The sequence below is a fragment of the Sphaeramia orbicularis genome, chromosome 22 (genome assembly GCF_902148855.1).
Source record: "Sphaeramia orbicularis chromosome 22, fSphaOr1.1, whole genome shotgun sequence".
In the NCBI taxonomy this organism is placed as follows: domain Eukaryota; kingdom Metazoa; phylum Chordata; class Actinopteri; order Kurtiformes; family Apogonidae; genus Sphaeramia; species Sphaeramia orbicularis.
The window spans coordinates 38760722-38778636 of NC_043978.1; the positions used below are offsets into that span (position 1 = coordinate 38760722).

At 38.8% G+C, this 17915-nt stretch overlaps 1 protein-coding gene across 2 annotated transcripts in view; it reads right to left on the reverse strand.

Moving 5' to 3' along the window:
• Positions 1–10979: 10979 nt before the first annotated feature.
• Positions 10980–17915, reverse strand: part of lingo2b (leucine rich repeat and Ig domain containing 2b) — a 52604-nt gene continuing 45668 nt past the window's right edge. Inside the window, exons 1-2 of one of the 2 annotated variants that reach the window (XM_030126378.1) lie at positions 16283–16414; positions 10980–14331 (exon numbers count right to left, since the gene is read on the reverse strand). In XM_030126378.1, coding sequence (XP_029982238.1) covers positions 12420–14258 — 1839 coding nt within the window. In that variant the 5' untranslated portion in view covers positions 14259–14331; positions 16283–16414 and the 3' untranslated portion in view covers positions 10980–12419. Of the gene's footprint in view, positions 14332–16282; positions 16415–17915 lie in introns of those variants that run through there. The other variant, XM_030126377.1, reaches the window with a different exon arrangement.

The window sequence follows — 17915 nt, forward strand, 5'->3', positions numbered from 1 at the left end:
CAAGTTATCCTTGTATCCCTGCAGTTTAGTCAATTTGGAGCTCATTATTTACAGTTTTCTAAACGTAATGAAGATTACACTGGTCAACAACAAATTTATTGCTTAAGTTTTTTGAGCTGATTTAGGATAATTTTGGTGTGCTGAATCCAAAAATCACATTAAATTTGCTCAATCAGGTCAACTTTCTGAACTATGCTACATATTGGCTTTTTAACATTTTTGCTTACATTTATGGGCATTTTCACATCATATGATACAAAATTCTTTCATATTTCTTGCAATAAACGAGTTCTGAAGATTTCACTTTTGCCAATTTATGATTAATGGTTTTTTTAATATTACAGGTGAATGAAATGGCTTCGACTAGAAGATCTTGCAAAAATAAGCCTAACGTATTCTGCTACATCTGCAGTGAATACACCATTGTACCTAACAGGAATCCTGTTAGAAAATGATTTTTTTTTCTCTTAAAACCTATTTTGGGTGAGAACTATATAAAAAACCAACTGATAAAGTCACAAAAATGTAATCAATTTTGTGAGAAGATCACATTTTTCAAAATCAAATTAGCAAATAAAACCTGACCTGATTGAGAAAAACAGATGTCATTTTTGGATTTAGCGGTGCAAAATGGTTCTAATTCAGTTGAAAAAACCTTGACAACTTATGTTATCATTGCATTCAGCAATACAGTGGAACATTCATAAACATTTTCACACCCTTTATTAAAACACTTAATACACTGGATTTAATTAACTGTGTAAAGAAGAAGAAACTATTTATTTATTGCAATTAGAAACTAGAAGCACTCGGAGAGCGCAGACCTCCGCCAAGGCTGATCAGTGGCCCCCCCCGTGGGCCCCCCCACCCCCGATCACCACCAAAATTTAATCATTTCTTCCTTATCCAATTTCCAACAAACCCTGAAAATTTCATCCAAATCTGTCCATAACTTTTTGAGTTATGTTGCACACTAACGGACAGACAAACAAACAAACAAACAAACAAACCCTGGCAAAAACATAACCTCCTTGGCGGAGGTAATGACTAACTGAATAATTATTAATCTGCAATGCACATACATGAGCATCATTTGCACAAGTCCTGTATTAGCTACATCCATCTATAAAAGATGTCACCTTTTTTGTGTTACTATTTGTAAACTTGAATTAAAGAAGCCATGACAAAGGTTAAGAAGATTTTTTATTTACAGTATTCAGCATTTCTATGTTTTAAAACAAGATTAAAATAATATGGAGAAATGTGACGCACTGCAAAGTAAACCTGAACCCTACTGAATTTGTTTATATTTCTAATTATGGTAAAGGACAATGACAGTTCATGCACAAGTTTTTTTTTTTTTTTTTTTATCTAATTTCAACCTGGCATTTAAAAAAGGTTAAAAAGTACAGAGGGTAGCAGGGTTTGTTATCTCTTGGATAATCATCTCCGGAAAAAAGAATATAATTCATGCAGTGATATGCTTGCTTTCCTGTTCTAGGATGTAATTGCTATATGGGTGCTTCTATGAAATTAATACTTAAAAACAGGACATGGGGCTAAAAATTCAAAACAGAGGTAGACTAATGTTATGAAGCAAGTTTGGAAGCACTTTGGGTCTATTTTAAAAATAACTATTTACTGAGATAAAATAGAAACTATTTTTCAGATAAAACACATTTTTATATCATTTTTACACAAGAATCTGCACTGTAACACGGTAAAATGGACACAAAAATTACATGCTACTATTCTTTTTAATATTTTTTTATTCTCTCACAGGTACATTTTGGGAATCAAACCAGTAATGAAACGCAGAGTGTGTCACAAAAATGACCACTGTTGGAAAATCACTTGCGATTTATATGTGTTTAAATGGGCAGGTTCTGCATGTAACACGAGTGGACAAAATGGGTTACACACAAAAACTGGAATGAGACTGTCGATTCATGAAAAACTTGCATGTCTGGGTTAGAAAAACCTCTAGGATCATCAAATTTAACACTGTCTTTATTTATAGTGGTATATTAGACCATTTTAAACCATGTTTTCCAGATCAAATGCACTGACACCTCGGTAGCTTTTCCTGTCTAAATTTTGGTCAAATCTTTGGCCCCAATATTTTATTAAAAATGAATTAATTTTGGGATGGTTAAGAGCAGTATATATACATTTTTTGTTTTGTTTTGCATTTATCTGAGGTCATCATGAGGCACATCCTGGGGGGAAATATGTCTACATTTCTCTTTTATTATTGGGTCTCAGAAGCTGGCAAAGTGACAGATACCAAAATGAACCCAGTTTCATCAAAGCACCCAAATGTAAAGCATGAACAAATGGATGAGGTTGAATGAGCTCATATTCACATTTGTGTGTTTATTTGTCATCTATTATATTACGATTCATTGAAAAAAATTTGTAAGTCTGACTTCACATTCTGTTGCTCAGTGGAGTTATAAGCTTTTGTTGCATTTTTACTATTTTCACCTCCGCCAGGAGGTAATGTGATCATTTTGCTTTGTGTGCGTGCGTGTTTGTTTGTTTGTTTGTTTGTTTGTTAGCAAGATAACTCAAAAAGTTATGGATGGATTTTCAGGAGATTTTCAGGAAATGTTGATACTGGCACAAGGAAGAAATGATTAAATTTTGGTGGTGATCGGAGGGGGTGGGGTGGGGGGGTCTGTCTTGGTGGAGGTCTGCGCTCTCCAAGTGCTTTTCTTGTTCTAACTGTTGGGGCATTTTGCAAACAAAATAAATCAGTAAATTTGAGTTGAGGTGACTGAACTAATTTGAGAATGCAACTTCTGAGTGAAAAAAATATGCTTAAGTAAATGAGTAAGACTGTAATTTGGCCGTATACTGTGTCCTTAAATTCCCTGATAGACAGGAGTAGAGAAAGTCAAATCCATCCCTAGAACTGGCTTTGATGCAGTAATATTAATAGTGTTTGTGTGGCAATGAGCCAGTAGCTGAGTCCTTCCCGCAGCTCTACCCTTCTAAAAAGGCTGCATATATTTGATTTTAACTTCAGGTATTTCAGGGCCAAAAGTTTGAAAATTGAAACTTTCATCAGCAACTATCTCAGGGGTTTATCTCCTCTACTTATGCCTTTCATTCTGTTGGTAATTACATTTACCCCCCAGGTCCCCGTCATTCATTCTGTCTAATTAGCTCTCCTGACCCTCTAAGCATCTCCATGACCTCTTCAGCCGGTAAAGGCGCAGACTCCTGTCTCATCACTTTGACTGCTGGCTGACATGCATCCAACACTCGGAGGAGGCATTGTGAGTGTGTCAATATGTCCGATATGAAAAAATATTACATGCTTAAATACTGAATTATGTATATGTTAATTAATACACTAATGACATTTGTTAATATTGTGCCTTGTAACGTCCAAGCTGTCAGCATGTAGGTCACATCTGCATGTTTAAACATACTTGGAATACATGTGACTGGTGTACACATGTACCAAAATTAATTGGCGAGTCACAAGAACAATGCAGCGGAAAGACAACTGCGTCTTGTGAGAGAATTTCAGTTGAACAATGGGCCTATTTAAAGCTGACTGCGAGGCTTGTTGTAAGGAGAATTAATGTTTGAATTAATCAGGACTTAGCTTTGCTTTTTTTCCTCCGTGATTTAGAATCTGTGGGAAGAAACGGGGGTAGGCAGTCATAACTCACAAATTAATCATTTATAATTATTCATCTCACTTGCTAGCTAACTGCAGTGCAATAGTCAAAAATGAATTAACATGCGACGATAACATGTGGTGATATGTTAATGACATGTTTCTCCTTCAAGGAAAAGTTACAGCTCTGTTCTTTTTTTTTAAGACTAACATTGCAGCCGGTCTGCCCACAGGCCCACTGTTAACATGAGCTGCCCAGAGGACATCTCTGATATCACTGTAATTCTCCATGGCCTCAGAACAAGTGATACTTAATGTCCTCAGGCATGAAGCATCCAGCAGAAATTTTTATACACATGTGACACTGTGCAGTTCTGTAGTCTTCATAAGCTTCCATTCCAGGCTTAAACAAAAGAGGCAGGCCTGTTCAGTGACGTCACATCGTATCTTCTTTTCCCCCACAGGCTTCAGCGACGTATCAGTTCAATCCACACCCTGCAGGTCGACTACTGATGCAATGTGATGTGCTTCTTTTCCGTTATTGCTGTCATCTTTCACGCTGCACCTCTCGCTGACACTTGCCACAAGCTGTGTTTTAATGGGCCGGCTCCACAGTGATGGGATGAGTGGTACTCGACTTTGACCAGGGCAGGGTTCAATGGGAAGCCGATGGTAAGCGCCGGCATCACCATCACTGACTGCTGGAAGCTGGAATAAAATACTCGACAGAGGCTTGGCATCATTATATTTCCGCTGAAATGGGTGAATTAATATTAAAGGAACCCACTGTGACCACCTGAGATAAAGCATTATTTTCATAAATAAATGTGCAGGGACAAAAAACAAAACTGTTTGAGGAAAAAATTGAAATGTAAATGGGAAAATGATACATTTAGAGAATAAAAACAAATCATACACACTGTCAGTGCATTTCTAGTCGTTGGTGCTGTCTGTAAAGCTGGTAATAGAGGTAAATAAAACTGCAAAAAGAAACTGTAATTGTAATACAAGGCAAAAAAAAAAAAATCACTCAGCATTTGAAGATACATTCACAGTTTTCAAGCCTATTTGGGTCCTTCTATGAAACTGGTCCCTAAAAACAGGACAGAGGGGCTGAAAATTCAAACAAGATGTAGACTAATGTTATGAAGCAAGTTTGGAAGCACTTTGGGTCTATTTTAAAAATAAATATTTACTGAGATGAAAGAGAAACTATTTTTCAGATAAAAAAAACATTTTTATATGATCATTACATTATTTTTTATACAAAAATCTGCATGTAACACAGTAAAAAGGATATGAAAATTACGCGCTACTACTTTTTTGAATATCTTTTTATTCTCTCACAGGTACATTTTTGCAATCAAACTAATTATATAAGGCAGAGTGTCTCACAAAAATGACTGCTGTTGCAAACTCACTCATGATTTATGTGTTTAAACGGGCAGGTTCTGCATGTAACACCAGTGGACATGATGGGTTACACACAAAACCAGGAAGGAGACTGATATTCATGAAAAACCCACATGTCTGGGTTAGAAAAACCACTAGGATTGTCAAATTTAACACAGTGTCTTTATAAGACCATTTCAAGCCATGTTTTCAAGATAAAATGCACTGACACTTAGGCAGCTTTTCATGTCCCAAGTTGGGTCTTATTTTTGGCCCCAATTTTTTATTAAAAACACTGGTCTACAAGGAAAATGCTTCCAGAATAAAAGTAATGAAATTTTACCACATGAGAGTCACTGATAAAGAAAAATCAAGTCAAAAATGCTGGTTGGCTGAACTTTCCAAGATACAGCCTTGGGTCAAAATGTGAAATTCAAGAATTAACGAGAGAATGGGTTTGACTCAAAAGGAATATTTGTCTCAGAGCTACAAGATCTACTTCAAAACACTGTCTGCACATTAGAATACATTCACTTTACAGGTTCTATTTAGTGGAAGATTTATAAGACTATTACATAAATGTACATAAACCAATATATATGTGTGTAATAACACTTAATCAAATACCTTGAAAACATCAGCAAACCGGCACTTTTGTCATTTATTTTCCAATTAATCTTATTAAAATACGTAACATTTAGCACATTTAATCCCTGAAGCAAATCATTTCTAAAAAATTGTAGACCAGTGAAATTCATACATTTTGGGATGGCTCAGAGCAAAAGTATAATTTTTTTTTTTTTTTTTTGCATTTATTTGAGGTCATCATTTGGTACATTCTGGGGGAAATATGTCTAAAATTTCTCTTTTATTATTGGGTCTAAAAAAGCTGGCAAAGTGCCAGACACCAAAATGAACCCAGTTTCATAGAAGCACTCATTTATAACAGTCAGAGGATTTCCCCCTGGTTCAGTTACACCGACAGTATGGAAGACCATATTAATGACAACAGGAGCAAGCAAACCTTGTTCCAGTGATACCCAACTACTGATTTTTTTAACATCTAGAGGTAGAAAAAACTGTAAAAGCCAGAAAACCAATCAAATCATATAGGACTTTGTAAAAACATATTAACATACATTAACAAAATGTATGTTAATAGTAATATGTTTGTAGGTATGTTTGGAAGTTACATAACACTTAATGAGTTTTTCAATCCAACAAAGGATGGCGCGTCATTCTTTTAATCACTGCTGCTTGCTTAGAAATGAAGAAAACTGCAACTCTGGGAGAGCTTCAACTTTCAAAGCTATAAACTCATAATAAATCAAGTTCCCCATCTTCATAAAATGCCTACATTTTTTGTACCATAAGGGTGTAATTACTTTGGTGTTAACACAGGCCATATTTTTAGTATGACAGTTAAATCTGTGAGTTGGAATGCTTTTTTCCCCCTCAATATTGCATGCAAAGAAGAATATTTAATCTATTCTGCTTTTTTATTAAGAATGATGAGAAGGATAACCTGAGCACTTATCTGCAGTAATGTAGAATAAACGAAACTAAAGACGCTCGCCTGTTGATTGATGATGTTTGGAGAATTAGTCACGTGGCTACCGAGCAGAGCGTCTACAATACAATACAGCTGCAGTGTCATTAAAAGAGGCTATATCGTCGAACTATTACAGCCCGTCTCCAAAGGCCTTCTGGGGTCCAGTGTGGCGTGAACTTGCCATCTCTGCAGGCCAGCTCGATTAGCGACTGACCTTTCATTATCGTCTGTACATCATCAGTGAGCCTCAGGGCGGCGAGAAGAGCCACTGCACCAGACTCCAATATATTTTTATTGATTCGTGTTACTATGAGGCATGTATCAAAGCACCACAGTCTGGTAACACAACCAAGACGGTGGCAGTTTAGAAAAGAGTAATGCTCATTCAGGTTTGCTTTCAAGAATGGGATGAGATTAAACTTTGTCATGCTGTGCTGGAGCTGGGAAGGAAATGCAGTAGTTCACTTTAAAAGTTTAAAGTGCTTATAAATCTAACATTAACCCCACTTAATGTTAAATTTAACATCTAATATGACTGTAATTCTCTGTTAACAGCACTTTCCTCACTAACTGTGTAATACTAACATTTTTCATGTATCCTGTATGTATTTTTTTGTACTGTCTACTTGTAATTCCAGTGGCCTGTTGCTGAACAGAACCTAAAGGCAACATGTCATTCATCTTTCAGGTTGACTCATAAATAATAAACAACACAATCAGTCAGCTCCTGTCAGCTCACTGTTTTAAAAAGCGTCACGGTAAAACATGATGATGACAGCAAAATGACCCAGCATCACGCAACATTTGGAAAAAAAAAAAAGAGTCTTTGTGTTGTTATTACTGATCATCAGGTCAAAGTTGATCTTGATAACAATCCCACACAGACAGATGAGCCATGGATCTGTATCTCACAGAGGCATCAGTCTGGCACATTCAGTCAGATTCACTTTGATTCATGCTCTTTGATGAAACTGTGGACTCATGACGGATTCTTTACAAAGATCCTTTGTGATGTGTGAAATTATTCATTTAGGCATGCATGACCCTGACCATTAGTACTTCATTTAACCAATAAAGACCCAGTGTTACGTTTGTGGCAATTCCCAAATGATTTTTTGTCTCTGTTTAACCTTTACTAAGTGATTTTTTATTTTTTATTTTTTTACCATTTATCATAATATTATCCTCTGCATTTTGCATTATTCAGTGAAAATTAGGCATTTTTATGTTTAATTTGCTGATCATGTATTTTAATCATCATGCTGAGATTACATTTGAGGGCTGTTATAATAAAAAGAGAGAAACCTGAAGAAAAAGTGACTTTTTCAGTCTGCAGTATGTCTGCATTCCATTCCTGCGTCTGTGGAATTCCAACACAAGAACACCTTATTCTACTGAATAAACACCTGATCTATGTCTTATTTAAGAAGGAGAAGTATAAACACCACTACTGTGGCCATCACTATCTTCTTAGAATAGGCAAAAACAGTGCTGTTAGTACCGCAAAAGTGATTGGAATCAAAAATAACTCTTGAAAACTACTGGACTTCTGCTCTGACAATGTTCCCAAACTCTGAGGACTGTTTTTTCTATCTGGACAATGCTCCTGGCCTCAGCTAGGTCAATAAAGGTGTGGATGACGGACCACCAGATGAAGACCCTGTCATGGCCAGCCCAATCTGCAGACCTAAACCCACTTTGAAAACTTCTGGAATATAATCAAGAGGAAGATGGATGGTCATAAACCATGGAACATCACTGAGCTTCTTGAATTTCTCTGCCAGGAGCTGCATAAAGTCATCCAACAGCAATGGTGGAGAGCCAAGACGCATGAAAGCTGTCATTGAAAATCAGGGTTATTCCAGCAAAAACTGCTGAACATTAGTATTGTGTTGTTTAGAAATGAATATGAACTGGTTTTATTTGCATTATTTGACATCTGCATCTTTTTGTTATTTTGACCATGTGTCGTGTTCTGCAAATACATGCTCTAAATAACAATATTATTGTTTGGAATTTGGGAGAAATGTTGTCAGTAGTTTAGAGAATAAAACAAAAATGTTTATTTTACTCAAACATATGTCTATAAATGGTAAAATCAGAGAAAGTGATCATTTTGCAGTGGTCTCTTATTTTTTTCCAGAGCTGTAAACCAAGTGTCTCCATCCACTGTCATTGATCCAACTCCATGGGTTTTACCAGTGAATCAATTTTGTAGAAGATGACAGTGTTTCCACGTTCACTACGGAGCCTCTGAATGTCCAAATGGGTCATATGTGATGACCATGAAAAGATGACAACCTGCATTTTACACCAATTATTTCAGGTATTGATAGGATTAGTGGATCAACAAGTATTAAATATTTCACATCAGTAAAGACTTTTGGCCTCCAATGTATATTTGGGTCTTTATGGGTTAAAGCACCACAAAACAATCCTGATGAGGCTTTATTTCACTGATGTATTGGTGTCATACATTATGATATTTGGTACAATAAACAATGACACAAAATTAATCACAGGAATCAAATGAAGCTAATAGCATAGTGTCTCTCTTTGCCACTTCACTGAGCACTGGAAACGTATACATTTGAACAGAAATTACACAGCGTTAACAACTGGCATGAGTCTGGATCATAAAAGAACTTCCTCCTTATCTGAGAGATACAATGTGAGGAAATGAGGCTCTAATAGATTCGTTACATTTCCTCTCTATTGTTTATAGCACTCTCTCGATAAAAGGGAAACTGCAATGAAAATAATAAAAGCCCAGTGAAGGGACTTTGATCTCATCTTCAGAATGCCACAGCGGCAGCCGGAATCCTCCCTGTGCGCTTTCACACGCAAAATATTCTCACCATTAACATGATACCATCAAGCACTGTTGGGAAAAAAAAGCTCGCTGTTGGAGCAGGATGGCAAATTAGCATTTCCTTTTATCTGATTGTCAGGTGCGACCGAAGAAAGACGCTGTTAAGAGCTCTTCTCAGAGAAGAACTTGGCCTATGCGATGATATATTAATATGACCTCAGATATGGCACGCACTTTTTCCACTACATATAAGTATATGTGAGGCAGGTTTTTCTTGCATATACGGGCTATTTATACCACACACACGCTGCATCTCAAACTGTCCCATTTCTGATGTTTTTCCTTTACGTGTCCCAGTTTTGATGTTTTCTGATCAGTGTGAACAGCAAAAAGCCGCACAGAGTTACAGTTTTCCAATTCCCATCTGGACCACATACTGTAGATATGTGCTGCATAATCAGAGCCCAGGGTACGCAGCCTCCAGCAGCTTGCCACTCAACAAACAAACCAGAACAACAATCACAAAACAACTAATCACAACTTCTACAGAACAAGTTAAAGCTAAATGGTTGATTTGTTACGATGATTTGAGGAACTACAGCAAAGAAGAGAAATATATGTAGATCGTTGTCTTACTTTTATTTTGCTCATCAGGTTTTGTTTATACCGTTTACAGCTCACATGATTTATGAGTCGTTTGCTTTAGCAGGTGTGTGTGTCAGATCCTTTTGACCCTTATGTTGGTAAAACCAGGTTAAATCTGCCCCTAGGGATGAAGCAAAGTCTAATTTATTGGAGAGTGGGAAATGCAGAAGTAATACAGAATTACTGTCTCTAAATGATTAATTAAATTCAAAACTCAGCTATTTTTTCTTTTATTACTGATTTTGAGATGCTCTGTTGATTTAAGAATGAATTACAGCATTTTATAATGACAACTTCATGACCACTAATTGTTTATTTAAATAATGAGTATAATTAATTTATTTTCTAAATTGTTAAAATTAAAATATCGATTAATGAAGGAATTTTAGAATTAATTTATATAAAAACTAACCAAAAAAAACCCCCAAAAAAACTCAGTTACCCATCTGCTTTAATTTATAACATGTCATTTTCATTCAATCCTGTGCAATCATTTTCATGGTTCCCCAAGTTCTCCACATGCAGAGGAATGAAAAACACAGTGAAGAGCCATATTTTTCACAGATTTGAATCCTGACACTGTGAGGTGTTCCTGACACAGATGTGTATGAATATTTCATGTGACACATTTTACTAAATCTGTAAATGAGCAAATTAGCAAACAAAAATCTTGGAAAAGCACAGGATACAGCACATAGTGAGCTGTCAAAGTCAAACATCTTACATGAAAAGAAAAGAAAACAAAAAAGCAAAGAAAAAAAACTGACACTACAGCAAAAAAACTTCACTCGAAAAATTATAAGGCAAAAAAATAAATTGTGTAACAGAATTACCAAAAAAGTGAGTTAACTTAGTAAAATAATGTCTATAGGTGTTAATAAAGCAATAGAGACAAAGACAGAAATGATGACTAAAAAGTCATTCAATTATTGGGACTCCACATGTAGGGGTATGATTAAGATTTATTTCCTTTTGAAAATATACCCATAAATTTGTCATATGAAAACAATTATACAACCTTGAACATTTTATCACAACAGGATCACACAATTTAACACCCACGTCCCTGCGTTACAAAGAGTTGCCCTTGGTTGTTTTACTTTTTTTTTTTTTTTTAAACTTTTTTTTTTTTTTTCAACATTTAAAACATTTCCAACAAAAAAACTAAACAATACAAGATTCCACTACAACTTTCAAATTGCAATCTAATAAATACCCAGAACCCCTTACTGACCCAGGGAAGAATCCGGACACGCTAGCTTGAATTGGTGCGATCAAAGAAAAATGAGAAAGGAAGGAAATTCAACCCATAAATCTATGAAGCTCAACTTTGTCTCGTCCCAAAGAAGACACCAGCCAGTAAATCTTTGCCATTGTGGCCGGCCACCATCTCTTTTATATCATATCAAGGGATTTGTCTGGCAGGAAAATCTGCCCATGATTTATTATGTTATAAAATGGGTTTAACATGCCATTTCTTTAGCTGGAAGCTTTTCCAGAGCAATAACATCTCCGACCACTGTTATTTCTCAGGAAAAGTGTCTTACGTTGCTTGAAGGTGAGCTCTAAGGTAAAGATAAAGCTCACACACTCATGTTGTCACTACTGAGTGTCTACTCTGACTTTAGAAAAATCCCCTTCTAACATTAGAATCATTACAAGTGGGATGATTTCAAAATTTATGCAGCATTTCTCTTCAATATAACTTTGATTTTGCATACAAACATATATAATCTTTGTTTTACTCAACAGTGAGAATACTGTTGTAACAATAACTGAACAAAAACAAAGGCCTGGAAAAATGCTTTGGACCCTATCATTCATTTTAATTGTTCTGTCCGACAAGAAAGGCAATACGTGCACATGCACAAAGAAACACACAAATGCAACATGCGCACACAGACACACGCCCACACGCACACATGGACGTAACACACGCCTTTCACACTGCAGCTAAGATGGGTATTAGACAATTTAGTCCTGACATGTTGCAGCGATGATAGGTCTACTGCCACGCAAAGATGTCCCCTGTCACTCCCGGCGGCTCCCTCCTTCACCTTGATGTCACGGTGAGTCGACAACATCATTACTCATCACATCACCAGAAACACATGCCTAGTGCAGCACTATATCACTCCCATATTGATATGTTGGTTATAGTATTATATTCAATGTACTGTATGAGAACATTATTTCATATAAACACGTCCACAGTTTCATATATCACTTTTATATTCACATGTCCACTTTAGCACGAGATCACCTTCATATCAACACCCACTATATTAGTACATCACTTTCGGTTGTCACAAATCCACTGTGTCATAGAAAACATGTTTTCAGCTGATATGTGTGCACTGTGTATGCATCAGTCTGCATGGTTTTCAGATCATCTTCATGTTGACCCGTCGTGGTCCACTTGTTTCTGCCACGTCTGCTGCTGCTCCGTTAGATTTACGTGGGACGTACTCAATATCAAAGTTGCTCTTATGGCGTCCTTTCCCTCGACTCCAGGCAAAAAGAAGCAGGAAACAGAAAATAACCACACCTAGGAATGACAGGCAGCCCATGGCTGTAGATATAATTATAGTCTTAATGTCTATGGGGACTGTCATGTTGTACAGTACTGTTCCATTCCCCCAAGTGCTGTTAGAGTCTGTCAGATAGTTTGAGCTCCTGTTGCTATAGTGAGATCTGTCCCCAATGCCCAGACTCTTCACAGCTAAAGAGGCCGACAGGCTAGCATTGCCAGCAGGGTTACTGGCAATACATAAGTACACCCCGCTGTCATGCAGCTCTGCTGCCTTGATCTCCAGGGTACCATCTGGTTGGACCTCCACCCTACCGCTGCTCTTGGCTGTGATGTAGCGTCTGTGAGGTGTAATCCAGACCACTGAGGGCCGAGGTGCTCCCTCTGCCATACAGCTCAGGCGAGCTGGCTGACCTTCATCGGCCATCAGCAGCTGTGTTGTGTTAGGTCCAATCCGTGGCTTGGTGCAGGTCATGTACCTGGAAACCAGTGGCTCCTTCAGGTCACGCAGAGTTTTCCCCATGAGGTGCTCGGGGGCGCTGCACTCAGGCTGGACATCGAGAATCTGCAGAGACGGTGGTTTGTGGCTATTCAGCAGCCAGAGCAATCGACAGTCGCACACTAATGGGTTTCCACCCAGACAAAGCCTCTGGAGGCCGTCTGGTGAGGCAAACACTCCCCTCTCCAGAGAGTCCAGGCGGTTGTGTGACACATCCAGTAGCTGCAAAGATTTGAGGCCTGCAAAGGCAAAGGGTTCAATAGAAATCAGCTGAGACCCTTGGAGGCGGAGCTCCACCAGGTGTGGAAGTTGGCCCAGTTCTCCCTGCTGGATGTGCTTGATGCGGCAGTAGGATAAGTTGAGGTGTGTGAGGTAGGGTAGGTTGCGCAATGCTGTGCCAGGGAAGGCAGACAGGTTAGTGTTGGTTATGAACAATGTAGTGAGGTTGAGGCCATGCAGTGAGTGTGGAGGCAGTGCATCCAACCAGGGCCAGTAATCAATCTCTAGTTGGCGGAGGCGTGATAGCCTTTTAAAAGAGAAAGGTTTTAGAAAACTAATGCTCAGGTAGCGCATTCGCAATTCAACCAGGTTGTGCAGATGTGCAAGAGCATCAGTAGGGACTACGGTCAGATTAGAACGTTCTAGTGTCAAACTTTGCAGTCCAAGTAATCCTGTAAAGGCCCGTTGAGAGATAAAAACCAGTTCATTATCACCAACTTCTAAGGATGTCAACTTGCGCAGATCTTGAAAGGCATGATCAAGAAGGACTACCAGCCGGTTGTGGCTGAGGTCAAGGCGGGTGAGGTTGGTGAGGCCTGACAGAACACCAGCAGGGACCAGCTGAAGCAAGTTACTGCGGAAGTTGAGAGAGCGGAGAGCAAGCTGAGAGCGAAATGAGCCAGGTTCGACCACACTGATGAGGTTGTCACTAAGATCAAGGTCTTCCAGTTGCTGGAACGAAGAGAAGTTGTCTGGTGTGATGATGCGTAGCTTGTTTTTGCTGAGGTCCAGAACGCGTGTCTCGATGGGGATGCCTTCCGGGATGGTGGGCAGACGCTTTCGGTGACAACTGACCGACTTGCTTTGGGCGGAGCACTCGCAGCGGGCGGGGCAGCTCAGGGCTGAGCGGGCCAGGAGAAGCAACAAGGCCCCGCCCAGGAACAGGTGGCAGTGGTGCGGCGCTGGCTGTCGCATGTCTCTTTTACCCACGTTGCCCTCTGTGACGGCACGGCTTCTTATCCATACATAGCACCATCACGATCAAGCCCTGCAAGACACAACACATGAACCAGGTTAGAAACACACTCACACTGTCGGCCCCTTGGCTTTTTATATTCCCCACCTTTTCCACTTCACACCTCCTCAAACTGACAGTTTTTTATCTTTCTTAATGAACTGTCCTCTTTTTTTTTTTTTTTTTAACAAGGTGGATGTGATGGAATTAAACTCACAGCAGGGCAAGACAGCAAGAAATATCAGCTGCAGAAAAATGTGAGCGTTCATCACTGTGTTAGCACAAAAGGTTGCAGGCTAACTGGAGATGGTTTATAAGGCTGGAAGATGTTTCAGCTCGGCTCTGAGAAATGACCCTCGTTAGTGTGCACTGAGGCTAAATGCCCAAGTGAGTTTGCAGTAAATGTAAGTGTGTGCATCACTGCCTGTGGTGTGTGTGTGTGTGTGGGTGTGTGTGTGTGTGTTTAAGGGGGTGGGGTAGAGAATGTACTGTGTGGTAAGTATTAAAACTAAATAGTAAATGAAAAGGCAGCATGTATTTGTTTGTATAAGTGAATTCATAGAGTTTATGGCAGCACTTGCCAGGCACATCAGTAGGATGAATAAAACACATACACTATATGTGTCGCTTTAATAAATAATCAACATACTGAGTCATAATGGGCAGTGCTGTGCTCTTACAGGCACTGTTTCACTTTATAGCAAATACCCTTGAGTTCCAGTATTCATCATTAAAATGCAGTTTTTCCAGAGGATGAATTTATTCGGTATTTAATAAATGCACAGGTTTTTGTTTTTTTTAACAACTGCAAATCTTTTCTGAACACACACAAACTATCTCAGATTAATTTCACAGGTTTACAAATGTTCACTGTCAACTACTAAATCTGGTGTTATTTTTATACATTATTATTGACCCTAATTTAGGTCCATAAAAAAACAAGCAATCAACACAAAAGTACACATTCATATAATCCCTGCGAATGTTTCCACTGACGTCACTGCTTCCCTGGGTTCTTTTATTTGTTTTTGTGGATTACTGATGCATCATATTACATAAAGTCCCTGCTGTAGTCTAATACGTTCTACTCGTGAAATGATCTAAGAAATTTGTACTCAGGTTAAAGCTATTTGCTGTTTAATGTTTGCACCCTACTTGCCAGCTAAATGCCAAAATACATATAGCATATGGCATGCAAGGGAAATGAACATCACTGCAGTGAAATATTAGTTAACAGCAGGTGACAGCTTTGTGTTACATAAAGTGATAACTGCTGTATATGTGAATAATAATGAAAGAGTTTATGCTGCTTTTAAATATAAAGAAATTATCCAGTGATTATTGTTATTATTTTAAAACTGCATTTCTGTTTAATGAAATACTGTTTGAGTGTTGTTTTTCATTTTACATTGACTCATTCAGGTTATACTTCCCATCCACCATATGGGGGGGGGGGGTTTACGAGATAATGACAGGGTAATGAGAGGAAGGATGAAGAGTTCAACTGTAAAACACTATGTTCTCTGGGAGCCATGCCTCTCCAGAGCTGGGAAAGACACAGACCTTGACAGAAATACACCTTCTTGCAGCCACAGGTTGTTGAATTGACAGATAGCTATGTAGACAGAGAGGCTGCCCATAATTGCCTCATTACCAGAAGTATCTGCATTCTGCTCGTGGCTATCTTTGCCAATTAGGTGTGCAAACCGTGAGACACATCTGCGAGCAGTGGAAACCTTAATGCACTATCATAAAAGGCTAAAAAAGAGACTACAGATATGAAAGGTGCTTTTAAAAGGCTTTTGACTGCTTGCAGAGCTCTGTCAATCACTGCAAAGCAAAATTCTTCCAAGGTAAGCAGATGATGAGCACAAAGACGGGCACATACCATACTTTGATAGTAAACTGAGTGACATTCAGAAAATAGCCGAGATGAGGCAGGAGGCAGAGAGCACACACTCCCTCGCTTTCGCACGGCACTCACCCCTCCGCCTGGCTCAGCAGCTGCACTGCATGCATCTCCATATCTCCCTCTTTCCCTCTCTCTGCTTCTTCCTATCGCTGTTTTATCTCTTCGTCCTCCTGTTCACACATCTTCCACCCAGCTCCTTTCCTCTCCCCAGTCCTGCCTGGCCTGGCAAAAGCCCCAGTTCGTTCATCAGTCCCTGCAGGCTGGGTTTTTATCGATCGTAGCGCAGACACATCAGATGCCAGGAATGTAGCCTTTAACAAAGAGCAGGCCGTTGCCACAGCAACTACAAACCCTTACTCCCATCCGCTCTATGTAGTCTGCCAATCAAATTAATGAAAAAAGGAAGAAATAGAGTAAGGAGGGTGACATTTTTTCATATTCCTTTAGTCCTTGCATTGAGAGAAGACACAAATTGAACACGTTCCTGGAAATTCAGTTTCATTGGTATAGCGGAGCCTAGTTTAAGGTGTTTCTAAGCTGTCATTCTGGCCGCCTTGCTATTTGTCGACCTGTCTTGTTGCCCATCCATCTGGTGCTCTGGTAACTATCTCTGTCTGTCTACCTTATTATCCGTCCACAAGCCTGCTTCTGTCTTTGTGTATTTATCAGTCCGCCTTTACCCGTCAGCCTCTGTTCCTCTCTGCCTCTCTGTTTAATAATTACAGTCCAGTTGTCTGTTGCTGCAGTGGTGAACTGGTCAGGCGATCTGCTGGAGAGTTGTGGTAAGGCTTGCGTGTAGTCTTGTGCTCAGAGAGTTGCTGTACATGAAAACACTATAGCCTTGTAAGTTATTTAAGCTTAAAGCAGAAAAGGCGTACGATAAAATGGCCATTGGTATTCCTCACCATTTTTCCCTTCTGTCTCCAGAGTTAAACCTTGAGAGGAAAACAAGCTCAGCCTCTTAAACAGGACACTAAAATATCATTTAAATGTGAGTTTTTAGGGAGAATTGCCTGCATTTAAAGCTGTAATCTCCTCCCAGAAATCTGACATTTACCGTAAATATCATAAATCAAAATCTAAGCAGGCATTGATGAAATAAAAATGATTCACCAAACACTATAAATCATGTCCTTGGATTAAAACAGTATTTCAGTACTTGTAGAGAAGCATAACCTTGAAAAATGATCTGGCTTAGACAGTCCTGAAGACCTACAGTCTGTTTGATGTCCCAATCCATATCTGGCACTCAGAGTCCACTGTCTTTAAGGCGAGATTTGTTTCAGGTTTTTGTTTGTTTGCCTGAAGACATGTTTCTCCCACTACAGAATGAGTGAACTGACAATGACACAGACAGTGGGTAGGCTGTACATGTAACATAATAATACACAATCTGATGCCTGTTTGTGCCAGAATGTGTTTTTTTTTTTGTTTTTTTTTTTTTTAAATGATCACTTCAGTACTTATCCAAGAAAAAGCTAGTTTCTGTTTTGTTTATACTGTGTAGCACCTGCCATGGTTTAGCTGGAGATTTACTGGTTTAGTTTGATGAAGATGCTGTTCTTCCAGAAAAGCTTTGCAGAGTTTGTTGCAATGGCAGATGGTGAAAAATGGGTACAGGCAGACTGGAAAAAGTGTATTCTAACATGGGTTAGAAGGATGGATTCATGGGTATGTGGTGACACTCAAACAGTTACAAACAAAA